The sequence below is a fragment of the Clarias gariepinus genome, chromosome 5 (assembly GCF_024256425.1).
Source record: "Clarias gariepinus isolate MV-2021 ecotype Netherlands chromosome 5, CGAR_prim_01v2, whole genome shotgun sequence".
Classification (NCBI taxonomy): Eukaryota; Metazoa; Chordata; class Actinopteri; order Siluriformes; family Clariidae; genus Clarias; species Clarias gariepinus.
Genome location: NC_071104.1, coordinates 16,098,563 through 16,125,913, shown reverse-complemented (window position 1 = coordinate 16,125,913; position 27,351 = coordinate 16,098,563). Strand labels below are relative to the sequence as shown.

Sequence of the window (27,351 nt, the reverse complement as noted above, 5' to 3'; positions counted from 1 at the left end):
TGATGCATATTGCTTGGTTCTTACACTCACCAGGAAGATTTCTTTAAACCCTTTGAGGACCTCACGCACCACCTTCCTCATCTGAGGCACCAGCTTAAAGATGCGTAGAGGACGTAGACAGCGGAGCATCATCAGAAGCTGAGCACCTGATTCGGGAGGCACATCGGTTGGCAGCCAGCACAGGAAGATCAGACTGACCTACAAAGAGAGCGAGAAAGACATGAGTAAAGGAGAATGACACTTAAAGTTTTTTTTTTTAAATGAACATGTGTATTTATCATCAATCGAACTAAAACATCTTAAAATAAAATATCTCCACCTGATGATAATCTAAGCAATGCACCATCTGACTTTTACACCCTTGCAAAACTAAAGAAGTAACCATTGCTGGGACATCATACAGTTTGGAATATAAATTAAAATGTAATGATGATGGCACAAATAAGTTCACTTTTTTAATGAATACCATTAAACTCAAAGTATGCAGCAAGCAATTCAGACTTTATAACAATTTATAATTTATATTAATAATGCATTCAATTAATATTAAATTTAAAGTCATTACTGAGCTGTCTTTAAGAGATCACTTGAGCTCCATCTCATCAGGAAAGCCTCTAATCAAAGAGAACTCGAGCTTTCGCATGAATTATCAATAGACTGAGCTGTGGCAAGGGCACGAGGAACGGATTCGTACTAGATAGATGAAAATGTCCATGACTCCGCCAAAGTCTCGGATGACTGCAGTAGGGGTGAAGAAGAGACCGTCTGCCATGATTTTCAGGGTCAGCTCAATGCTCATGAAAATGACAAACACGTATTCAGCTATCTGTGGAGAGGAAAGAGACTCTGTGATGAAGCAGATTTCAAAACAGGGAATATTCCATGAATGAACATTTAGCTGGGATATCTGTCTCTGAATATGATGCAGTAGAGGTCACTTGGCTCAACGAGGAGTAGAGTCTAAAAGTGGAATAGGTTTTTTATTATAGATTAGCTATGTAACATTTAATACAGCAGCTTTAGTACTGTCAAAAGTACTAAAGCGAAATGACTTTCATCAGCTCTATCTCTTCTCCTTATTAGTTTAATTAGGGACAATAAAGAACTGAAGCTCGTTTCACTGTGAGCCATTAAATGTTTGATCATCAAATTATTAAAGACAATATACATTTTTCGGTTTGTTAATGTATTTATTTATTTTTTTGATGATACCTGTAAAGTTGGAGCATGCATGACTCTAGTGAACGGAGACTCAAACATCATGGAGATGCAAGAGCAGATGGTAACCACGATCATCACCCAGTCCAGATACGTGACCAAGCCCAGCAGATCACTGAGAAGAGCATTCACACACATACGATTTACATAAAATAATGTATATTTAAGTCATTATAACAAACAGCACAATGTTTTCCTTTTTCAGCTCCCAAAAATGTCAGAAGTTTAAAATTTTGCATAATATCCATCTCTACACAAATCTTTAACAGACTCCAAGAATTTAGTCAGCAAGTTTTCATTTTGATTTTATGCAAATAACACCGGGTCACAAATGTACATACAGCAAACATCATTTTGGGGTGTATGTCCCTTAGCCTGTTTCACCTTTACCAAATACCTTTCCTAGCCATCAACAAGCTTTTGACAGAAAACTGGTTATTCTAGGTTCATAACGTGAAGACTTTCAAGCCCTTCCACAACAAGCATGGGTGTGTGTTTGGGGTTATTTCCGTGTTTTGGCGTTATTTCCCAGTTTTGCTCTAGCTGATGATTTAAAGATACTGTATACCAAATAATTCTGATGTAGTCCTCCTTCGTGATTATTCCATCCACTTTCGTACAATGCACCAACTTAACTGACAGTAAAACAGCCCGAAACATGATGATACCCCCATCGTGTACAGCTGGTATGGTGTTCATGGGTTTAAACGCCTCACCCTTACTCCTCCAAACCTACAGTACTGTACCTCTGGTTAAAACTATCCACCAGAAGGCTTTTTCTTTGTCCATGGTCTCAAGTGCAAACTCTTCAATTGAGCTTGAAGGTGTAGATTTTGGAGAAGGGATGGGATTCAATCTTGGATAGCAGAACCTCTCTTGGTTAGACAGTGACACTGGTGTTTCAGCAGCTTCTAGTTCATGGCAGGCCTGTCAACCCTTCATGGTTCCTGGGCCATTCCTGACCATCTGAACTAGTTTCCTCCTAGTGTAGGGTGACAGACCTTTTTTTCCAAACCATGACAATCATCCATTATATATGGCTACAGCTCCCAATAATTCGTACTTGCTGTACATACAATAGTTTAAACTGATCTTGGAATCTGCGGTTGTTTAGAAGTGGCTCCAAGAAACATTCCTACGATCTGCACTTAACACTATGGACTTTCTGATTGCACTGTAAGTTTGTCAATCCAGTGGGTGCTGTCGACCAAGCCCTTTTCACATTAAATATTCTATATGAATAATGAAGGATAACAAGAAGATGAGAGGCCTTAGGCATGGCAAATTAAAAGACATTCGAAGACTTTCAGCATCACTGAATGAATAATTTAAGTGGATATATGTATATTTTTGACCATTTATACTGTGCAGTATATAATTTTTTGATCCTTTTTTGGTATAAGAAAACCTAAATAAATTAATCATTTTGGTTTGAATTCTTAGGCCTTCTTTTATAAATGATGTACTCTGATGTAAATCATTGTGTCAGTGACAAATTATTGAAAGCCCAATATTGCAATGGCATTCATAATCATGAACATCTAACCACAACATAACGTATTTTGATAAATGATGTCATAGAAGATTTAAAGGTTACAACTTACTATAACTGATGATATTTTGTGTTTTTCACTGCTCCTGTTACAGGATCTGTTTTCAAGCTGCTCATCAAAAAAAAAAGGTTCGCAAACATCAGGAATCAAGCATTTTGACAAAATCGACAAAATAAATCAAAGCAGTTGCTCTGTACTGATTGTAACTCGTACGCGTTGAAGCGGGCCCGCACAATCATTCTGCAGAAGTTTCTGAAGCGATGTTCTCTCCCCACTATAAAAAGCGGCTTGTCGAAGTAAGGATGATTCTCTCTCAGTTCCTCTTCTTGCACTTTTCTGGTAATGAAAAAGTCCACATATTAAAAAAAAGAAATAAATCATTTCAAAAGCTACAGATCTAGAGAAAGCGCTATACATCCAGTTACTTTATATCAATGGACAAAAAGGCCTGCTGAAGATGGATGTGGAAATGATGAAGAAACTGATATACTGTATAATTGCTAAGCTGAGTCAAGCAGCGTGCTCTGTTTAGCGAGTGCAAGCAGCTGAGTCCCATGAGACAAGCTAGATGAATACTGCTGAGCATGACTTTAAATATCTTTCCTTTAATCTAATATCATGTAGATCACGTATAATGCAGCCAGTTGTTACACAGGTTTTTCATTATATAAAAAAGTATAGCATCAAGGAAAGCACGAGTCTTGATAACAGTGCCTGAGGAGAGGCTGTCTGTCTGGTTGAGCGTGTGTGTGTGTGTGCGCGTGTGTGCACATGAAGGCATCCAAAGTTCCCGCTTTACCGTTTCATCTCAGCCTGTTCCTTCTTCTCCTGGATCATCTTGATCTCGCTGTCCTCCCTCTGAGCGTTACGGTAGCGTACAGTGCTTGAGTGCTGCACATGGTAATAAAGACATTCTACTTATAACTTATATCTCTTTCCACATAACTTACAGTATATCTCTGGCTGTCTCATATCATTTTGAGTGACAGAGCGTGTGTATACGCACGTCTTGGGTGAGCGTCTCCAGAGATTTGCCTCTGCTGATCCTCTGACTGGTGGAACCATGTCTGAGAGACCTGGGAGAGCAAATCATCATCATCTTCATCATGAAAATCTCATCGAAATGAAGACAACCCACGATGATTTATTTCATTTAATTTATATTTTCACATCACTGAAAAAATAGATGTGGAAAAAATATTTCAAAAGCAAAGATATAGACAAAATAGTTGTTTAAGTATGTATAATAATATCTTAGCAACATACAGTACTGTATTAGATCACCACTTTAAAATGATATTATTAATGATACATAATCTATGACCATGTTATTTTGTGTGTGTGTGTGTGTTGACTAGACCTGCGCTCCTGGCGAATATGATGCTGTACACTGAGGATAGAGCGCTCTTTGGCAGGCTGGCCCTCAAAGGATCCGCTCAGCATGCGCTGTCTGGTGCAGGCCCTGCAACCATAACCCAATCAACAGCTTCAGCAAACACACTTTTCACAAGCCTAATCCAAATATACCAAATGCAAGCTTTAAGCAATGTACTGTACAGTGTTGGAGTAAACAGGGTTAGAGAAATACTTCAGCTATCATATTTACCGTTTCTGTAACTGTATTTACGTTTATAATCTATTTCGCAAGCATTGATTTAATCGCCTTAAGACATATTCGAGAAAGGTTGAAAGGACAAAGTTCGCAAATGCAATAAGTTGCTATTAGTTTTATTACATGTTTTTTTAGAAGTATTAGCTACTATAGCATTATAACGGAATGGGCGCATCAGGAAAGTGCATGAGGCGATCATGCAAAGTTTCCAAGTGATATGATCTAGGGTTACTTCGGTTGTGATTGTACTGAATGTCCAGGTTATCACAACTACTGAGTTTTTTCCATGCATAAATAGTGGATTTATTTTCACACATTTGCACCACATTGAGCAATCAAATTATATATTAGAGTGTGTTGCATTTTTTTTGTCCAAGCAATGTATAAATAATCTAGTTTTATTTTCAATCCTTTTTTTCTTGTTATTTAATCATACTGTAAATAAATATATTCAGTGTTATCATATACTCTTACATTTTATGGCATATTATTGCATAGTAACAATGCAGACTCTTTGGTAAAATGTACTGCTCTCTATCACAATGCACTCTGTAGACACATTGCACCATAGCATGGCAGATGGCACTAATTAGCATACAGCGAGTAGCATAGGTAGGGAGCAGGTCTGAATTGCCACCCTGCTGCAGAGAGGAAAATTAATCCCTTTTTAACCTAGTGAAATATAGAGCATGCAATCTGAAAATCTAAGCATGCACCCTGGCATCACAGTAAATTGGGGTCAGTTTCGTTTTTTTTTTTTTTTTCCCATGAGAACACCTATGTCTTAAACGTGAAATGAGTCTTTCTATCGACCCTGCTGAACAACTGCACTGATGTCATCAGTCTTTGCCACGGCTGTAGCCCGACCAAATGGAAGGCTATTATTTTGTTACCCACATCTCTGCTGCTTCATCCATAACAGTCCAACAGGCTGTGCGTGCACACACGTTCAGTCATTTCCTCCTCCTCATCATTCCGGCTGTTAGTCTGTCATTCATTGACGCCTCTATGTTGCCCATTAATTGCAAAGTCATGTACCAGAACACCAATAAATGACAATCTGGGCTTCAGCAGAATGTGTCACCCTCATTTATGACCAGTCATAGTGATTTGTTTCCGTGTCAGCACAGGCAGACGGACCCAAAGCCCCAGACGGCACAAGCAGACGACGTGGGATGGCTACTGATGTGCTGTCTGTTAGTTAAGAAGGAAGAGAAGGAGGGGTTGTGTGTATACGCGTGTGTGTGTGTATATGCAAGCAGATAGGCTTGGGCAGGTAAGAAATCTTGCAGACGTGCTCTGAAACCTGATGGTAAACCACCAGGAGCAGGAGCGCCACGTGACAAAGTGTGCAATATATTCAGACCCGACACCGCTAGAAGCAGCATAGCTGCCAATCTCACAGCGGTGCCAAACATTTAATTATTAATTAGTTTATTCATGCTGATAGGTGCCCTACAAATGAGCTGGAGATTGAAGCTCCATAATCAGACCTGATGGCCAACACGCCTGACAAACTCCTAACAGACTGAAAATAAAAAGCGTTTGTTTCTTTCTTCCTGTAGTGAATTTAAAGTGTTCAGTGCCAGTGCAGAACCACTATATGTTTTGCTTGACATGGGCATTAGCATTCCAAAACATCTTGCATTGTTCAGCCAGAACTTTAAAACCCCCAAGGTTTTGGGTTCCATTTGTGCCACAAGGGTGGATCTGAACCCTCAGGGTGTAGCTTATTTGTGCTGCATCTGTGGGATCGGACCGGACAGGCCGACCTTCGGTCCCCATGGGCACGGGTAAGCCTCTGGTGTACATGATCCTGTCACCAGTGTGCTGCTGTATAGTTGGTGATCAATGCTGTTCAGTTCACCTCTGCTCATAATATTTTAGTTCAAGAAAGAACTTCAGTATCTCAAGCAAAAGGTTTCTCCCAACGTACCGTAAGATTTTATTGACGGTTGTTTCTTTTTCCAAGAGATTGCGAGCATGGATGCTGAATATTGATTTCCTCAGCTGAAGCAGAGAAATATATTTAGACAGTACACCACACACAGGAGACATATTACACAAAGATCAATATGAACTACAATTCATATGCAGGCAAATATTTATGCTGTTGTGCTAGAAGACATCAACAAACAAGGTCACATCTTTACTTCTACTGAATGCAGCTAAATATTGATATATAACTCCGGATTCACAAGTTCACAGCTTTCTAGAAGAGTTCTACAGTATGCATAAAATTGATCAGTCAGAGTGAAGATTAAGAGTAATATATCTAAATATGTGAATTACCTTCTGCTCAATGTATTTGTTGTCCTCGATGGCTGACCTCTTGGAGTGATCGCAGGAGGAAGAGGAGGCCGAGGGAAGCCTGCGGAACAGACAACTGGGGTCCTGCTGCTGCCGATCAATAAACTGCTTCATAAAACTCTCCCTGTATCACACACAGCCATACAAAGCCTAAGCATTTCTTGATGTATTAACCAGGACAACTAAAAACATTTCTTTCATAAAACAATCTCCGCAAGCTTGAACATGCAGCAGCGTCCAGTAGTCTGAGTGCACTAGTGAAAATGCTTCTATTGAATTTATTATAGCAATTTTCTGGTGGAATAGTTAATATATTAACATGAATTTAGAAATATCTCAGTATTGGGTACATCCCCTTTTTGTTTTAATGACAATATACACTCATGGATGGATTATGTAAATTTGATAAAAAAAAAAAAAAATCATGATCCATTTTAGATCAAATTCACTAGTGTCACCTGAATACATGCTTCAATAGTACAGATAGCAGCTGATGGTCAGTAACACATTTAGCTTAGATTTAAACAGAGACCTAGAAATAGTGCAGAATCTAAAATCTAAAATATTCAAAATATTGGATAGATACTTTCTTGAATATTTCAAAATTGTAAAATCTTCTGGTCATTTCTGATTTTCAATGCTGGTTTTTAATGTGATCTCAGACCTTTGTACCCCACTGGATATTTCATGACATAAAATAAATAAAAGTAGCATAGACTGAAGTAATAGTTCATGATAAGTGCTACTATTGCCCTCTGTACCAAACTGATACACTTCTCCTTGGACCCCTGTGCACTCATTATCTGCTGATATTGATGACGCACAAAATAAACAAAAATACTGTTTACCTATACCTATATACTTTAATGATTTATACCAATCAGCCACAATATTACCACCACTGCAGGGTGACTTAAATAACACTGATTATCAATTATTTCCCAGTAAACTGGTGGCAGGATCATGGGCACCCAAGGCTCATCTATGACCGTGGGGACCAAAGACTAACCCCATTCAGTCCTATCCCACAGAAAAGCCAATGTAGAACAAATAGCAAAAAAATATATAATACTTGCTATAACAGAAATCTATCAGAACATCCAGCACATCACAATGTGCAGCGTATGGGGCCCAGTAGGCAAAGAGTATCGATCTGGCCTCCAAATTCCCCAATCTCAATCCGCCTGAATATCCATGAAATGCACCAGACAAACAAGTCTGTTGCATGGAGGCCGCACCCTCCAGCTCACTGCACCCTAACGATCTACAACTAACATCCTGATGCCAGACACCACAGTGCACACAAGGGGAACGGAGCCAATATTAAGCACAATGCTCTACACTTTAATGTTATGTCTAACTAGTGTATAATCCTGCGATCCAGACTCTGGTTCATCTAATGTTTTCTTCCTCATGTCGTCGTATGTTTTGTTCCTTGCCACTTTCACCTGTGTCTCTCTCAACAGGAATAAAAATCGACCATAAAGCTGCTTTGTGACAATATCCGCTGTTCAAAGCTTTACACAAATAAATCTGTACTGTAATGCAACTGAATGATACAAGCAGAAGCAGATACTGTAGGTTCATATGCTACCTGATCCTGGGCACAGTGAAATCTGATGGTAGCTTGGAGATCTTCACCATCTGCGGTCTGTTGGGGAACTTCTCGAAGATACGCAAGCGCAAGGGGAGCTTCTCCTTTGTGTCAGCATTCGCCTCACTCTGCTTCAGCTGTGAAGATTACAAGAAATGTAAGGGAAGGGAAAGAAGGGGAAGGAAGGTAAGGTACAATAAGGGAAGAAGGAAGGAAGAAAGGAAGGAAGAAAAAAAGCATTTTAAATGTTGGAAAACCTAAAACCAGCGATAATTCTTTAGATCTAAACAGATTAGATGACCAATAACATTATCATTTCATTTAAATTACAATCACAGTCTTTAGATTGGATGCGGGAGGAACACAGATTCTGTATAATCTTGCACTATGTACAGTACAAGATGCACTATGTACAGTTAACCAGAACACTACACACAGTATGTGCAGATTATTATAATATTTTTTCGCTGTAGCTACTGTATAAGAGGGACTCCACTAACGAACACTGGATTTTAAAAGAAAAGCCACATCTATAGACATTTTATCAAAGCAGGGAGTATACTACATCTTCCCATGTGTTGACAGTGTATGAAACAGAGTGCTGTAGGTTACTACGCAATGCATTTCTTTGAATTAATGTGGACCTCTGAGCGCTTTGACCTTTCATCTTTCTGTAGTTTTATAATGCCACAAAGGCCCAGTGGTGCTTAGAAGTATGTACAAGAGAAACTCACTCATCTTCCTACTACCAGGCATTCAAGAGAGGATAAACATGCCTGAGTAAAACATGGTGATATTATACACACACAAATATACAGTACTGTGCAAAAGTCTTAGGCACCATAATATAAGCTGTACCAATTTTGTTATATATATATGTTTATCATGTCTGCATGATTATGTACAAAATCATTCAGTATTTAAATATATAACTTAAAAATGAATAAATAAATAACATTACAGGAGAATATATGCATGCTGTAAATAAAATAACAAAAAAAATAAGTACAAGAGACCAGTTTTCAGATGGAAACAAAAAACCTAATGTACCCTCCTGGGATTTGCAAAAAAATAGAAAGAAGCGAGTGTGACAAAGTTACCAGAAGAACTCGTATTCTCCAGCGAGCTCAGTAAAACCTAACAACTATTTTACTTATAGTACTGTGCAAAAGTCTTGGGCACATACAAAAATATGGCATAACATTTCTGCATAAAAGAAACTTCTATAAAGAGCAATAAAATAAACAGTCAATATGTGGAGTGAAAACTCAAAATCAGGAGTTTTAGACTCAGATTTGTGCGGTTTTATAAGGCAACAGCTGTTAGGTTTTACTGAGCATGCTGGAGAATATGAGTTCTTCTGGTAACTTCTGGTCACACTCGCTTTTTTCTATTTTTATGCAAATCCCAGGAGCGTACATTAGGTTTTTTGTTTTTAACTGAAAACTGGTCTGTACTGTACTATATTTATTTTCTTCACAGCCATAACTATATTCTCCTCTAATAAAATTGGTACATAATATAATATGAAGCCTAAGACTTTTGCACAGTACTGTATATATAAATAATAGGGCAGCATGGCTTAGCACTGTTGCCTTTCGGCTGCAGGGCTGGGGGTTTAATTCTTGCCTCTGGTCTATGTGGGTGAGTATGCACATTCTCCCAATGCTTGCAGGGTTTCCCCCAGGAACTCAAAGACATGTCAAAAGATATACCCACAGTGTATGGCTGGGTGTGTAAGTGTGTGTGTGCTTGTGCTCTGCGAATGGTTGGCACCCTATCCAGCATGTTCCTGTTTCGTGCCCAGAGGTGCCTGAAATAGTTTTGAGCCTACACAGGATAAGTGATATAGATGATGGATGGATAGTATAATAATAATTAGTACTACACTTATAAACAGTGCTCTAACACTCTGCTTGTTGCAGCAACCTGTGCTGTTCCAAAATCCTGCCCAAAGATGGCAGCAGCACCCAGCCTGAAAGAAGTCATGCTGAAATAACCTCCCCTTACACAGCACACATCAGGAAAACAACATCAAGAAAATTATTCACCAAAAAATCCATTTGCATTCTGAGCATGTGTGAGAATATGTGTATACGCAAGCTGAACTGTTCAAATTAGGCAAGCGATGGTAAAAGACAAAATCACGACATATAGAGTTCAATTAGATCAATTAATTGTTTATGAAAAGACTAACTGATATTTCTTGGCTGCCGTGGTCTGCCTGGAAGCCTGGAGATAAAGCTGATGCATTTTTGATGAGAAACAGAAGCCAAGGATGAATGCTTATCGGTAGCACTGGGAAGAAGCTGCCAGGCTTCACAGGCTTTCTCCCATCTTTGCAAGACAGCTAAAAGTCGTTTCAGAATGAAAGAGCGTGGGTGATGGGAAAAAGCGACAGGGAACCATGTTCTACAGTATAGATGCATGTAAAACTGGACACAAACATGGGCAATACCGCATGAGCAAGAGTGCGACAACAATATACAGTACTGAATACTGACGCGACCGTGGTGTGGCTGCAGGTACGAGCGAGCCCACGGGAGTGATATAAATAATTACAGCGTACAGTCAATATTCATTATAACAGCATGCTTCTGTGATCTATACAGCTTCTAAACAACATTCTAATACTAAATAATACTGTAAGAATAAATTGAGAGCAGTTTGACACAGTATGGTCAAATGTTGCCTAGTATTGTTGCTCTGCCAGGAGAAACAGATCTCGAAGAAAGATCACTTTATAGCTTAGATTAATTTGTACAGCCACGTACTGTAACCGGCATCCTTTCTTCTATTTTATATCAATCTAGTATGCATTCATACTGTACTGTCAGTACATACACTATACTGTATATAATCAAAGTGGGCAGTGCATAACTAGTTTTAGATAATATCCAGCGCACACCAGTATAGACTGATGGGTGGCACCAGACTATTAGACATTCCGGTTGAAAAAGAGGCATGCTTTGACCTGCCCATAAGCAACTCATGGGAGATTTTGTTATTTGAAGCTGAAAATCCACCAGGACAAAACAATATAAAGAAACCATCTCTGTTCTGGTGGTAGCAACAATCTCCCTGCTTTCACAAACATCCACACCAACACTAACACACTGACGCACCACAGAGACATGCTAATAGGCATGTGGGCTACAAATAACCTGAGAGGAAATTCAATACCCTTAAATGTTTTGCATGGGGTAAAATGTTCAAATCTATATTTAAGCAAAACAGCGGAAACAAAAAGGATATCTGGTGTTTGATTTGGGAGCGACGTGATTCTGTGGCTAGGCAACAGGGATAACATATCCCACTGATTACACACAGCAAACCTCAGAAGAGATGAGTGGCCTTCCTTCTCGAACTTAAGATCCTTGCTAGTTAGCAAAAAAAAAAAAAACTGCTACAGTCATCTGTTCCAGTGCATTGCTTGCTCTGGGCCGGAGCTGAATTTCCCAATGATACAAGAACAAAAGAGGATGTACATTTGTTTGCAGATAACTGGATTGTTTAAGAACGTGAGATGCTTCCTGCCAGTCCCCAAGGTACCAATCAATGGCTCTATGCTCGGCAGGACCGCTGCAACTGAACGCTCCGCGCAGCAGCAGCTTCTGATTAGCTCTCACCCAACCCTGCTCGAGATGTGGCCCACTGCAGAGAGAACACATGCTCCCCACTATTTACATCCTTTGTATAAACAGCTGAATAAAAGAACACGTACGGCTTCTCTATGCCGAGTTCTGCCTGCTTGTTTATTCATAGCTCTTTGTTTTCCCTTTACTACAAGACTGGAAGAAGTAAAGCCCAGAAAACATATGCTACTGCTGAGCGAAATGAAACGCAGAAAAGTTAGTGACAGCTAGGGCGAACATATGAAATATTACATCACACAAAATTGGTTAATTTGGTCATCTGCGACTCCCTTGATAAGCTGGTTCAAAGGTAGTGGGCTGACAACACACACACACACACACACACACAAAATGTCCTACAAAACAGTGATTGATGGATTTACATGCTGAGAGAAAAACAGCAATGTTGTCTGCATACTAATTAAAACAAATGTATGGGTACTATGGGTTGCTCATTTCTGCATTACCATGGGGGGTTCCTACATAAATAAAGGGAGCTTGTGCAAGAAGAACAGTGCATTGTTTCTGCTTTTCATAATGATGAATTTGAAATGGTGTTTCTCATAAATCAGTGCAGTAAAAGCTAAAAAGCAGCAATTTATGTGGCAGCTTTCAGAAACATTAGTGTGATCCATTTCTTTTTACTTTCACACATTCTTTCCAATTTCAGGCTCGGCTGATCTGCACGTTACGGTATTCTTCAGGTCATCCACCTCAGGAAGACTGGGCTTTTATTAATGATCAATCACTTTGTGGTTTGAAGCACATTCACAAAAAATGGCCGAGATGGATCCTTTGTGGTGGCATCACGTTAATCCTCCATGAATTCTTCCTCCAAATCTATACCACAGAGCCTTAAAAATCCAGTTCGATGACTATAAACAAAGACCTAAAATAAAAGCACAGCCTCTACCTGAATGTCTTTTTGCTGTGAAAGGTACATTGAACATACTGTAGGTTTCTGAGATGTCAGGCACTAGTGCCTCAGGAGTGTGGAAGAACTTTCACCGAAAGAAAAGTCTGTCTGCCTTTTTTCCATGTAGAACCCTAAAACAGTGTTTCGAGGAACAATTCTTTAATTATAAAAAAAAACATCGCATAGTTTTGGATGATTTCTGTTCGGTTTGCTGTCCTTCTGCAAGTAATTGAACAACGCAAAAATCTGGATCAAATGATAAGAATGTCATCGGAAAGTTTTCACTCGCTGGTTGGAAGATGGTGATGGAAAAATCCAAACGAACCTTTGGATATCACAAAAATCACCAAAGCATTGAGAACACAAAATTGCTTCTAAATAAATGATCACATAATGCTTCTCAACAGAGCAAAGGAAAAGTGTTCACACTACTGACCGGAGATCCCATGCAATCTTTCAGCAGGCAGCCAAGAAATGCTAAATTGCACTATACAGTAGGTGGGATGGATAGCACTCTCTCTCTCTCTCTCCTATTAAGCAGTGACACTAACCAATCATGAAAGTCTGTAAGCTCATGCAAGCAGCAGGAAACCTTTTCCTCTGAGACAGCTGCATTGGACTGTGAAAAAAAAGAGGTTGCCAAGGTTCACGTCTTAGCCCTCGCGACTTGGCAGCTGGGGAGACACAAATATTGGGTGAAAGTTGCCCATAACTAAGCTAGGGTTTTACTAGGTTAAACTAGCATGAATCACTGGGTTAAATGTTTGCATTCATTGCATCCGTTCATTGAATTTTTAATTTTCTTGTTCATCCATAGATGTTACCTTGTTATCAAATCAACTCAGGTTAGTAAGTAAAATGTGAAGGCTGACTTCCCAAGTATCTTTCCAATGTATTCATCTCAACAAAGTTCCATGTTATTCATCAGAAAAGTGTTCCATGTAGAATTGGATAGCTTTTCTCAATTAAGGTTACCAAAAGCAGCCCAAAAAAAAAACATGCAGATTTTGTTTAGATTACAAAATTTCTCTAAGATTAGTCCTATAATTCTACGGATTACTCTTTTGGCCTAGAGTTCCACCTGTATGTGGGACATGGCTGCTCAGGATACATTCATTATGTGTACAGTACATTGCTTTACCAAATATGAGTCACTTGAAAGAAAAGGAAACAGCTGTAAGCATTTTCATTCCAGATGGCTTTTTACATTACAGAGATGTATGCAGAACTAAAGTTCTATATGGTGTATAATTTAGAAACAGAAAAAAACCTGCACTCTAAAAAAGCCAAAACAAACTACAGTAGGCAGCTGTTAACATGGAGTGCACTCATGTACACACAGGCACAAACGGGTCCTGAAAGAAAAGGATTACAAAGCAGATGGCAGCAGCTGTAAAGATATTTAGGGTATAATTACAAGAGTACGAGGTCCAAGTCAAACTGGGTCTTGTGATGAAATTTCAGATGTAAAACTGAAGACTTTTAGCACAGAATGGTGATTAGACTCTTAGCCACAGTAAAACATTTAAATGTTGCAAACATTTTTAAGAAGGCTGTGAACATTCAGTGAAGAAAATGCATGATCCCTGAAAATCAACAGATAACTTGTCGCCAACATGCAGAAGAGACGCATCTATGTGTTGGAACTGTACACACAATTGTTCCCAAACACCACTTCCACATTACAGGAACTGGACTGGGAGGTATTTCCACATCAAAGGCGATTCCACATGTCTGGGTTATTAAAGGAGTTCCTGGGAGGCCAGCGTTTCAGATGTAAACCAATCACGGCTCCAGCATACTAATAACAAAAAAACAAACAAAAAAAAAACATTCTACCTTCATGATATTTAAGCACAACCGCAGTGCTTGGATAAGTGCATCAGTGTAACAGATGATTACATGGAGACATGAAGGTAGTTTTTTTCCTTTTATAACTGTTATTCTGCACAATCAAAAGTCCCAATTTGATTTAAACTCCCCTCATACTGTATAATTAATTTACATAATATAATTCAGGAACTCCCCTGATCCCCATGCCTAGTCATACAGTATAGGTGGCAACAATTTTTTTTTAAATAAGTCATTTATTTTACGAGCACAAAAAGGCCTGATGCGCTAAGCTATTTGTTTTCTGATCCAGTGTGTCAAGGATGAAACTTAAAAAGTATAATATTATACTGTAGTAGTTTGATGCACTTCTCTTAAATCCCCTTCATCAGGCGTTGAGAGATAAAATGCAGAGATGAAATGCAAAACAAGTGTTGAAAGTGTGGAAAGTGCAGCTGATTACACATTTCCTTTGATTTACTTCAGTTTGGGCAACTAGGAGTGACGAGGTTAATGCATTAGTTTCTCCCAAAACAAGGAATAAATTAAACGGTATGTGTTTTAGAGACTTATTAGAGACTTATCGGATTTATTGGGTGTTGCTGACAGTTTTATATAGGCTTAGAAAGGATTTTTTTTTTCCCCAGCTCAACTACATTATTAGCTTGATGTCATTTCGCCTGTTTGTTCAATTGTTTTCTGCAAGTATCTGATCTGTATCATGTACTGGATGAGATTTTTTTACCTGGTGTTGTATCAAAAACTAGACGGATCAAACGTTTTAGTGTTTCACTAAAACCTTCCTTAGGATAACCGAGGAGACAGAAAAGCAGAGTTCATGGTTAGACCTTTAGCTGTCTATTCATATTAGTACTGCATGAGAAGACTTGAGCCCGGCGGCAGTTGCAAGCTTAGTCATTTGTGTTAAAAAAATAAAACATCTTAGCTTAGGTCAAAAGGTTATTGAAAACTGATCTTTTTAAGATGATTTATTAATCATATTAAACCCTAAGCAGTTGTTTCAAAATACAAAGTGGGAATAAAAATAAATCAATAAAAATATGCGGCTTATCCAGTGCCATATTTATGGCAATATTTTAGGAGCTTAATTGAAAATTATTTGCGATATTGGAAAATTAATAAAATACATAAATGGCAAAATGTCCACGCATCATATACAGCAGGAAAAGACTGATAAGCTTGTCAAAGCAAATGTGAAAAATTAACATGGTTTATTCCATTAATTTTTGTTTCGGTAAGTGCAGACTGGATTCGAATCAGTACTTTAAAACCTGAAATATCATTATAAATCTGAGTCAGGTACAGTATGCGTGAAACAAAAATTTCACTCTGTATTCATAGCAGTGAACAGGATTTGCTTTAACATACCACAATTATATTTAAATATGTTTCACCATCAGCTTTATCAACCATGTTCACATATGTACCTGTCTCGAGGTTTGGCATGTTGCATCTACTTAGATGCTTTTCTGTTCACCATGGATGTAAAGAGTGGTTATTGTAGCTCAAACACATCAGATTTTTTTGCTCAGAGAATAATTTCCTATTATTATTGATTATTTCTATTATTTCTTTTTTTATTATTATGTACTTTTAATTATTATTTTCTTACCAATTCTTATAAACTCTTAAGCCCACAGGTGTTCCTATTAAAGAGGCCAGTAGAAAAATCTTGGATTGCGACTAACTTGGTCTACGAGTGTTTTGCAAAATGAGAAAAGTTTTGAAATAAAATTTAACTTGATAAACAAGTGCAGTCTTAATATATGAGTACTGTAGAACGTATACACTCATGTCTATCACATGATCACGTTGCCAATGCTAAGCCAACTGAGCCAATGCTTCTTCTCTTTCTCGCACTGTGGAATTGTGGGTAATCATCTCCCATGCTCAGTCTCATTGTGCGCGTGTCACTCATATAGTTAACATATGTGCACATGTGGACTGTTTATTATAATTGTGACCAAGTGTGTGGACGGACATGAAGCTTTTTTTTTGGACGGGTGTTTGCAGACAGAGCAGTGATTCAGTTAGTTATATAAATACATACATACATACATACATACATATAGCATATATATGTATATGTGTCTATGTGTTCAACAAGCTAAAATGATGCTGTATATCATTTTGCTTAGATAAAATCATTAGCTGTTTTAGTGCTTTAGAAGTCCTTTAGTCCTTTCCTTGTTGGGTTTCCCCCTATAGCCCAAATACATGTGGTGTGTTCCAATTTGCTCATATTGTATGACTGGGGGTGTGTGTGTGTGTCTGCCGATAAACACAAGGGATGTTCCTTTTAACCCCCCCCCCCCACCTTCCCATTCTTTTGCCTCCATACAGCAATTTCCATTTAACTTTGCTTTTACATGGAATCTGCACGCATCAGTCCCGATACCCCATAATGCATGCACCTCCCCGCTCTTTCTCTCTCTCCAGACTTGGCAGAATCCCATAAGGAGCACAGGAAAAGACGGGTCATTTTTTCCTTCTCATTTACCCTCTAATGAAGCATGGCAGCACTGCATAGGCTATAAACTTCCAGACCACTTAGAGGTGCACCTGTGACACCCGTGGGGCCGGCTGCCAGGTTGCTCACTGGGGTGGGACTGACAGAGCATGGCCGCTGTTCTTTCCAGAGGCCTGTAGGAGAAACCAAAGGTGACATTGAAGCCCCTGGTTGTCCTGTGTGTTGTGTGCCGTTCATGTTTGCTACTTATATTGTCCTCTGTGAAACACGAGGCGGTGTCATTTTAGGGCCTGTCATGATAGGCAGGGCTTGTCTGGTCAAATGAAACTTTCATACTAACATACTAACCACGATAGAGTTCCAAGGAGAAAACTGGGTCAAGGTAAAAGTGAGACGGGAACAAACACACTGTCTGGGGCAGCAGACATCTGGATCAAGCTCTGTTTGCTGGGGAAGCAGAAGGATTTAAAGCATGGCTAGGGCTATGTGAGGCCAGACAAATAAATGTGTGCCCTGAGCAGCATGCTGATGGACAGCTCTGTTACTAGGGGAAACTAAAGAGACGTGTCTGTCACCGCCAGCAAGGACTCCTGTGTGTGCGTGTGTGTCTGCAGGCACCAAAACAGTGGAGCTCTTCAGGGGTTTATCCCCTGTGCGTATTTGTGTTAAGATAACTCAAACAGATAAGGGAGTGTGTGTTCTGCACTAGATGGCAGTGTGGTTAGGTGCACAGGCATAACCAACAAGCAGGGACGATAATCATGACCTTTTCAGAAGTTTATCATTTATTTCCCTGTGATTGACCCCAGTTTAATTCAGCTGAGTCCAAGTCAATCTTAAATATTGACACATGGATGAACAATTGATCGTGTTATAATGTACCCTTCAAGTGTACGAAGGAAACAAATTATGTCAGAACTGAAACACCAGATCGAGGAGAAATGCAAACCAGAACAGACAGACCAAATGATTCATTATACCACTCTATCCTTTGCTCATTCTCAAACACACACACACAGGTCGAGAGAAAGCGGAAAGAGATGTAGGAAGAGACAGCAAGAAAGAGAGAGCGCGCTCATTATTTAGTTGGCTGGGAAAGCCAGGCGTTAAGAGAGAGAGAGCCCTACATTGTCTTCTTCATTATTCACCTGGAGAGATGGCACTTTGTGAGACACCCTCTGCAAATTGAGCTGTAATGAATGTACTGCAGTGCCTTTCTCCAACAGCCTTTTGATATTCTCCCCTTCCAACAGCCGGTGCAGAGTACACAACCCAGGCCAGGCCGCCTGGAGAGGCTTTTGATATCAGAAAAACACACGCATGCACAGTCACCCCGAAGGAAGAACTCCCATTTGATGTCCGTCAGTAAAAAAAAAAAAAACATTTCCCCCCTACCATTGAAAGCTGCTTTTCATTGCCATTTAGCTATAGGGAGGTAATGATTTGTTGAGCTTCTATCACTCTCAATCTTTCAAATCAGACGGGGAAACAGCCCATGACCGGCTGAATGAATAGACTGCATGAGGAAAGATGAAAAGAGAACGTGATCCGGAACAAAAACGCAGGAGGATGTGACGAGGGAGACCTGATTACTCAAGCCAGGGTGTGTAGACTTACTGTACAGTACACTGCACCCATATTGTCACCAAAGAATATTCAGTTTGGCCAACTGGCAAAACAAACCCTGTTGAACCCATATACTGTACAGAGCACACAACTAGTGCATCATCTTCCTGTGATGTTCTCCTGGGTGTCTCCTTTAATTATTTTTAGTCATCTCACAGGCATAGCAGTCTATGCAATTCATTAAAATTTCCCCAAAGCTAATTTCACACAATAACTGCATTATTCCAATCAGCGTGATGAGAGTAGTGTGAAGCATCGGAGCACGCAGACCCGCGTCCTGACAGAGACTAAAAGGAAGCTCATTAAACACTTCCTGTTATCAGAGGCTGATCTGTGGCGTGTGGAACACGCCGGGTATTCATTAGCTCTACCTCCGCTTATCCTGTCGCCTTTAATTGCTAATGATCCTTTAGGGTGCGTGCAGGTGCCGGCCATGCTGGCTAACAAATTGAATCAACATCCTGCGAATGCTACAGCAAAAAAAAGATTGGGTATTGAGGAAGCAGGTCATTCTGGAGATTAATCTCGCTGCCTAATAACAGCTCTTGTTATGCCCTCTATCGGTTTCCTGCTTTTGATGTCTCTTACTCTCCCACACTGGTTTTACGATGCTTTTATGGCATTTATAAAGGCAAGAGTTTACAGAGGAGGATGTGTTACGTGTAAAATGCTGAACAGCTTATTGAAACTGCCCCGATGCTGATGAAACTGCTGGGCTCACTTCACGTTTCACGAGCATATCCCTAAGATATGCCTATAGCAGAAAGAAAGCATCAGGTGAGGACTACGCCACAGACGTTTCTGTTATCTGAGACCGTGGCTTTGAAAATTGGTTTCGAATCAAGACAAATCAGCTGTCCACCCTGACAGATGTAAGTCATTTCCATGCAGACACATGTTACAGTTCACAAATAATGATCAATGTTATGGAACAAAGAGACCTACAGTATATGAGTTAAACATTTCTGATGCTGCATGCTGAGTAAGTTTATGATTTTCCCAAAAATCTTTGGCAAATCTGATCTAAGCTGGTTTAGAGCTCCAAATCTTCAAGGAATAATAACAGATAGTGCTACCGCACTTTAGATAATTTATCATTTATGTGGAAGATATTATTGAGGTTCATACGAACAACAGGCCATGGAAATTGCTTCTAGGTTCACCACATAACCACAAATCTTCATTATGCTAGTACCTAGAGAGGACCGATTAATATTGTATAAAATATATTGCTACTAGACAATATTCATTATTCATTCATTTATCTTCGAGCAATGGTGAATTCAACGCCTATTCTCACAACACTGGGCATGAGACGGGAATGCTCTCAGGTTGCAGGTCTCCAATCATACACAATTTGCTTTGGGAGGAGGAGGGAAACTGGAGAACCCATAAAGACAGTGGGAGAACAAACCAAAGCTATGGGATCACAAGGCTACCCAACTATCTAGTGGTGCCTGGGGATGTGATTGGGATTCATGGTTGTGATGGGCCATCAACCACTAATCATTCTTTGTTCTTCAAGTAGCTTTTCTTCCATAACATACTTCTACTACTCATAATGTACAGTACTCTAATCTACCCTAATTATCTCAGTCTTGCACCACTCACTTTTTGCACTGCTGTCTCTTTTGTTTGCTATAGCTTTATAGGCATGGGACACACACACATACACAACGGGCAATCTGAAAACGCCAATTAGCCAAAGCTGTAGATCTTTGGACTTTGGGAGCAAAACAGTGTACCCAGAGGAAACCCACTAAACTCCATGCACACAGATCTGAGATGGAAATCGAACCCTGGACCCTGAAGGTGTGAGCCCACAGTGCTAGCCACTATGCCACCATGGCACCTTAATACACTTTATTCTTTTTATTTATACTGCTCTAATGTTTAACACATTTCTAAACCAGGAGCATCAAATCGAACCTATCCTAAGCTATCCTAAGTCACTAACAGCTAATTGTAAAAGCATCTCAGAAAATAAATATTACCAATCTATGGGTCATGCAAGTTCCAAACAAACAAATTAAAAAAAAAAAACACAGAAAAAGCAAGATCACATGACCAGTGAGTATTTGGACTGTCTTTTAGTTATCCTTGTAGCAATATGGCACAAAATAAACCTTTCATTTTGAACACAAACATATCTAAACTGTGAGCAATAGCTGGGAGCTTTTTGTTTCTCTCGCTCCATCGAGACATGGCTGGTATTTGAACAACTCCATCTGTGAGGAGATCTAAGAACGTTGCCACACATGGCTCAACAGTGATGCTCCTGGGAGTCATGAAAAGGGAAGGTCGGTAAAAGAGAAACAGAGAGGAAGATTTACAGGCTATATGAACTGAATTGTGCTAGATTAAACATTATAGTGTTTCTTAAAGGGTTAGCATCAGTACAAGATGCAGAGAGAACGTGTAGTTAGAAAGAACGGTGCTAAGCCCAGGGCTTCAATATGCTGATTATCCTCTGCTGCAATATGCCATTCCACTGAAATGGAACTGTCAGTCCTATCTGAAGAATCTGCACGACCCATTCACGAGTAAGAATCCTGTAACAGCCTGGCTTATCAATTCTCCAAACTGAGCCATGGCTCAGCCATCAATCAAACTGAAACTATATTTTTGTCTATATTTTGTCTGGTTTGGAAACCTCAAAATTTTCTCATATTTGATAGCTCTTCCTTATAACAAGAGGAACGAGGCAGAGAGCATGGGCGATAATATTCCCACATGCCTCACAGGCTCTACTTGTGTTCTTCGTCAAGTACAAGAAACAAGTGATGCCTGCAAGCATTAGATTGTAAGGTAGTCTGTGTCATCAGAGGAAAAAAAAATAAAGAAAGGTCAATATTTTATTGTATATTCTTGTTTTTCCTCAGTTGTAGAGAAAGGTGTCCCGAGCCGCTGTAACATCTGCTGGTGAATCATTGATGGTTCAAGCTTTTTTTTTTTGGGGGGGGGATTTCTGGGGTTCTGGTTGTCCACAGGTTCTTGTGAAGATTGATGGCATCGTGAATCCTCCGCTCCAGGGCATCTCAAAGGAATCCTAAGTTTCAGGACATTTCAGCTCAAAACCAGGTTACTTCAGTCTGGACACATACAGTAGGCTTGGCCATAGATAAATCCTTTATATACTGTAATTGAGTGACAGTAATGGATGGTAATGCCCCTGCTATTAATTTTGCCCTTGCATAATTTATATGCCTCAAATACCTTTAAAATATTACTCAAATAGGATGAAAGCTACTGACAAAAAATTGTTTAAGGCTTACATCCTTTCCAAAATCTAGACACTTAATTTACTGGTTAGAACGATCATTTCTAATAAACCATACAAACATTTAACCATTCCTTTCAGATCCACTGATGGATGTACGGGTCCAAGATTATATACGGTAATAATATATAATAATACCACAGCCTTTTTAGTTTCAATACCAAAACTACAGTCTGTTTATTTAATGAAATTTGCACTGGAATCAAAAGATGGTAGCTTTGCTCTTGAAATGTTCTTAAATGTTTCAAAATCATTTATACATTTTCAACCTTGTAAAACATTACAGGAAGTGGATCAATGGTTTATAGTTTCTAAGGTCTTGCTGAGGGAGTAACTATAATTTTTGAAACAAGAGTTTTGCACGAAAAAACACTAGTCAAGAAATCTTTAGTTTTCAAAAAATTATGACTGTTACTAATCAGTGTCCCCAAGTGTATAATATCAAACAACGTCACATTGATGAACGGTGCCACTTAACCACAGCTAATTTATTATCAAAATCATTATGCATTTATAGGATGATTGATGTGACAACTGTCCTCTTTTCCCAGTGGGCCAGGGCAACATTTTAACTGTAAAACTATACTGCAAGTACAATTCAAACATGCAATCATAAGTGTAAAACATACTATCTTTCAAAAATTTCATGACTCAGACCATACTTCTGTTACCGACTTCAAGAGCTTCATGGTTGAAAGAGCAGGGGGGTCAAAAACCCTTCAAAAGCAATTACTGATGACATTATCACAGGGGACGGCAATCTGTTCAGTGAGAGCTACAAAAACAACCTTTCGAAAAAAAAACCTAAGAGCTGTCACTGCCACCAAATCAACACTGAGATACAAAAGGACAAAACCCATCTCATCCTTATTTGTTCCACATCAGGATGAACTAGTCTTAGTAGAGTCAAGGTCAGTCTTTGAATTGCTTTGATACCAACTGTTTATAAAAGCTCCCCTTTTTTCTGTATACTTGGAGAGCAATCATAATCTAGCAGTCTATTTTAGGTTTGCCCCCATCTGTGCTAGAAGCACCTGAAAAATAGGCAATTTTACAGGCTGAGCAGCAGATCCTTCAGCTATGGCTAAGATAGAACTGATCTGGACATGTCTAAATGTTGAAAGCATGCCAGAGAGTTGATGAAATCCAGTGAGCCATAAGTTTAAAAACATTTCCCACAGAATTTGGAAGGTTTGGCAGTGTTGGTAGTGTAAGTTCATCTGCACCAGTCTTATTAATATTCACCCACTGATAATATCTCAGCACCTGTAACTAGAGGTGGGAGGCAATCAAGTACATGCACTTTGTGGCTGTACTTCCACTCAAAAGTAAAGCAAATATATGTACATTTCCATAACCACATTTCTGGTTGTGTCACATTTTGTGGTGTTGTGATTTACAATCCATAAAGCCTGCAGGAAGACGCTCCTCAGTCTCGTCGTGTTGGCCATCAGGGAGTAAAAGCATTTTCCTGATCTCAACAGACAGAACTGTCCATTTTTGGGGTTGCTGAGGTCCTCCACTATCTTCCTGGCCTTGGTCCAGCACCTCTTGCTGTGGATTGAGTGCAGGTCTGGGAGTCTGGTATGGATGATGGGCACAGCTGATCGCACCACTCTCTGTAGAGCTCCTGCATGGTTCTGTTCCTGAACCAGGATGCTCTCTATGCTGCGAGAGTAAAAGTTACTAAGCACCATAGAGGGCAGTTTAAAGTCTCTTATGCGACTGAGGTGGAAGAGATGCTGCTGGGCCTTTTTCACCACAGTGTTGATGTAACAGGACCATGACAGGTCTCTCCACTGGGCTCTCGTTGATGACAGAGGGCTGGTAGTTCTTCTCCTGCTTTGTACTAAAGTTCACTATCAGCTCCTTTGTCTTGCTAAGTAGGTTGATCCTTTGGCACCAGTTCTCCAGATCTCCTTCAGGTAGGATGTCTCAATGTTGCCAGTGATTGAGTCTCATTGTTGACAGTGAACACAACCCTGGGGTGCTCCAGTAACGGAGGCTGCCCATTTTTACTGCCCATGGTCTGCCAGTTAGGAAATTGGAAAGTAAAAATTTTTTAGGAATTTTGAAGATATCCACAACGATAGTCCCAGGTGCGCTAGCTTGCTGGTGAGTGTGGAGGAAATTATACTGTTAAATGGTGAACTGCAGTCAACAAAGAGCATTTTAACATAATTAACTCTCCTATTGTCCAGGTGAGTAAGGGATGTATGAAGGCGGTGAGAGATGGCACTATCTGTTGATCGGTTCAGGCGGTAAGCAAACTGTAGTGGGTCTAGTGTGTCAGGTAGTGAAGAGATGATGAAGTTTGTTACCAGCTGTTCAAAGCACTTCATTACTACTGAGGTGAGGGCTATGGTCATTGAGGGAAGCAGAATGGGGTTTTCTTTGGGACAGGACAGGGACAATGATGAACTCTTTGAAGCATGTGGAGATTACCAATTGGGATAGGGATAAGGAGAAGTTGAATATTTATGTGAAGACAGGTGCTAGCTGGTCAATGCAGGCTTTGAGGACTTGACCTGTCCCCCACCTTAAAAGTGTTTACTCAAAAAAAAACTGGCACTCTTGGAGGCATGAAAAACAGAAGGTCAATGATATAATCTAAATGCTGTGCTTAATGGCAACTTTAGTGCATACACAGCTTGACAATGAATTTGGTTAAATTCTTTTGCATAAATCAATGACATAACATCTGGACAGAACTCTCCAATTTAATCTGCCAACTCTAAATATGGTTTCATGTCCTCAGGCAAACCAAAATGTCTAAATATGTATTTAAACATGAGCTTTGCTGTTGTGAATACTGTGGGTAATTCTGAAAGGGGAATTAGGCAAAAAAAGAGGGTGATAAATCTGTAGGGGGTGGTTGAACATCAAAGTCAAAGTGACTATCAAGATGAAAAAAGCAACCAAGAATGTCTGGATACAGACCCACCTAAATAACAGATTTGGACAGTACAAAAACTGGTCAAATTGAAGTCACATATGACCCAAGCTAAGTCATAAATATATGAAAGAAGATCCCGAGCGAACGGACCACTATCACACAATGTGGGTGCGATTGCTACTCAAAAATTTCCAGTAAGGAACTTTTCCCATCCTGCAATAACAGGAGGAAACCCACCAAGCACACCGCCGTACCGCCCCACTCACCCAAACATTGACAAACAAAACACCAACATGCCCTGATGACAAAAGTGTGAAAAACTGTCTGATGACATGGGGCCAAACTCATTGCACTGATCAATTGAACAGTCAACGACACCATGGTTCTGCAAAACTGGATGGCCATCAGTACAAATACAATCTGAAAGGGCAAATGTGACGCCAGGATTCTTGTCGATTATCGGCCAGTTCATAAAGATCTTTGAAGAAGATCATGGCCTTCCTAAGCTTTCCGAATGCATTTGATAAGCTACCAACAACTAGCTTTTTTTTCAACACAGCATGCAGTTGCAAACGCGCTGTTGGACATTCTGCCTGACCTGCCTTGCATGTACAATCATGTCATCCACAGCAGTGATCATCCAACTGCAAATATAACCATGCACCTCAGCCCAAAAGGCCATGTGGGCACCCAAATAAATGCTGGCTCAACTGTATAAAAGAGAATATGAAACACATCAACATAGCCCCAAAAACACTTGTACAGTATGTGCAGGTAAAAAATATAAAACAAAGGATGAATCATATTAGCCTTGCTAAACACATACTGCTTGTCACTTATTAATACCTTTTAGTATTCAGAGTATGATGTAGTAAATTCTGGCATTTTCATGGCATTTTCTGCCAAGATAGGCCTTTCAAAAGTAACAATGCCTAATAATGCTGTGAAGCCATACTGTATGTCTTTCCCTTTCTCTAGGCAGGGGCATTGCGCTGAGGCAATATTCTTCTGTTGTCAAGGACTTGGGTTTCTGAATCCAGTGCATGAACATGCAAAGGAGATGTGAGTAGTTGTGGCTCTTAGGACACTCTTTGCACTCTTGGTAAACTATGTCCTGGACAAAGGTATTGCTTCTGTGTTCAAAGTGCTGGATATATTTGTAAAAAAAAAAAAAGTAAAATATGCATTACAACTTTTTAAACAAATAAAGGAACAGTGGTTGACGATGTGTGCGACTTCCGTGCTTATTTAATTTTTCAAGGAGTTCTCATGCTTGAGGACATTTGGGGCAATGTGCAAGTGTGTTAGTGGCCCCTCCTCAGGAGAAAAACCCTTCTAAGTGCTGTGGACATGCTGCCAGAGTGATTCAAGTGTGTCTGATACGCATCGGCTTTGGGTTCTGGTTTTCATCTTGGTGATGCTAATTAGGAAAGGACACTTGTCTTTACTCTTCCAGAAGTTTGTTTGGGCAAACTGCCAGATCGATGAGAGAGTCCAGTATCAATTGGCTATCACTCTCGTCATTACCCCACCGGCAAAAACAAGAAAATTTGGCTCATTCCAAATGCTGATTGATGCAAGTGTTCTGAATTCAAGCACATTTTTCTCACTGTAGTTTTGCTCCCTTGTTTATGGGTAAGATGAATTATATAATAACAATGATAAGACTTATACTTAGCTGGTAAAGAGTGATCAAATGATCAAAGAGGCTAAAAAATGATCACATGACAGGATGATTAAATCTGCTCATCTGTGGTTTTAAGCAGTGATATACTGTACATGTCTGGTTGGCTTTTATAGGCGACTCAGTTGCGGAATAAAATTCCCTATATTTCTTACAGTTCTGGATGTAGTTCATCTAACAGTTGTTGAAGTCCATGCCTGACTTAGTTCTTCAAAATAACTGTAACTGTGTTGATCATAAGATCAACTCAAGCATAGACAAAGTCCAAGATTCAAAGGTCAAAGCAATAATCAGAGACATATTAAAGCCAACAGTCTGACATTCACACAAGAACATAACAGATAACCACAATAATGCACAATCAAAACCTGATAAACACATGCATAGATTTAAAAGGCTCATTAGCAAGGCCAGGACCTCACAATAGGATAACTGTCACTGTGGGTTAGACTAAGGAAGTCAGGTGATTAAATATTTATATGAATCGTGTGATAATTCATGCAAAAAGGTGTATACTTATTTACAAGATAAAGAACAGAATAAAGAAAAAAACTATCATTATATTGATGACAGTTTACTCTTACTATACTGAGGATTATGGGAAGATCTGATACTTAGATCTGGTTCATTTTCAAATCCCACAGACTATTCTGCCACCATCATGGCAGCACTGAGGAACTGGCCCTTGGCATTTCTGCAAACTAAT

At 39.6% G+C, this 27,351-nt stretch overlaps 1 protein-coding gene across 5 annotated transcripts in view; it reads right to left on the bottom strand.

The window, feature by feature from the left end:
- Positions 1-27,351, bottom strand: part of nalcn (sodium leak channel, non-selective) — a 98,736-nt gene that overhangs the window by 13,435 nt on the left and 57,950 nt on the right. For all 5 annotated transcript variants that reach the window (XM_053496839.1, XM_053496840.1, XM_053496842.1 and 2 more), the window contains 11 exons: positions 8,288-8,424; positions 6,676-6,817; positions 6,320-6,393; positions 4,132-4,233; positions 3,778-3,847; positions 3,571-3,662; positions 2,985-3,107; positions 2,823-2,879; positions 1,213-1,333; positions 695-826; positions 31-198 (listed from right to left, as the gene is read on the bottom strand). In XM_053496839.1, the coding sequence (XP_053352814.1) occupies positions 31-198; positions 695-826; positions 1,213-1,333; positions 2,823-2,879; positions 2,985-3,107; positions 3,571-3,662; positions 3,778-3,847; positions 4,132-4,233; positions 6,320-6,393; positions 6,676-6,817; positions 8,288-8,424 (1,218 nt within the window). The remainder of the gene's footprint in view (positions 1-30; positions 199-694; positions 827-1,212; positions 1,334-2,822; positions 2,880-2,984; positions 3,108-3,570; positions 3,663-3,777; positions 3,848-4,131; positions 4,234-6,319; positions 6,394-6,675; positions 6,818-8,287; positions 8,425-27,351) is intronic.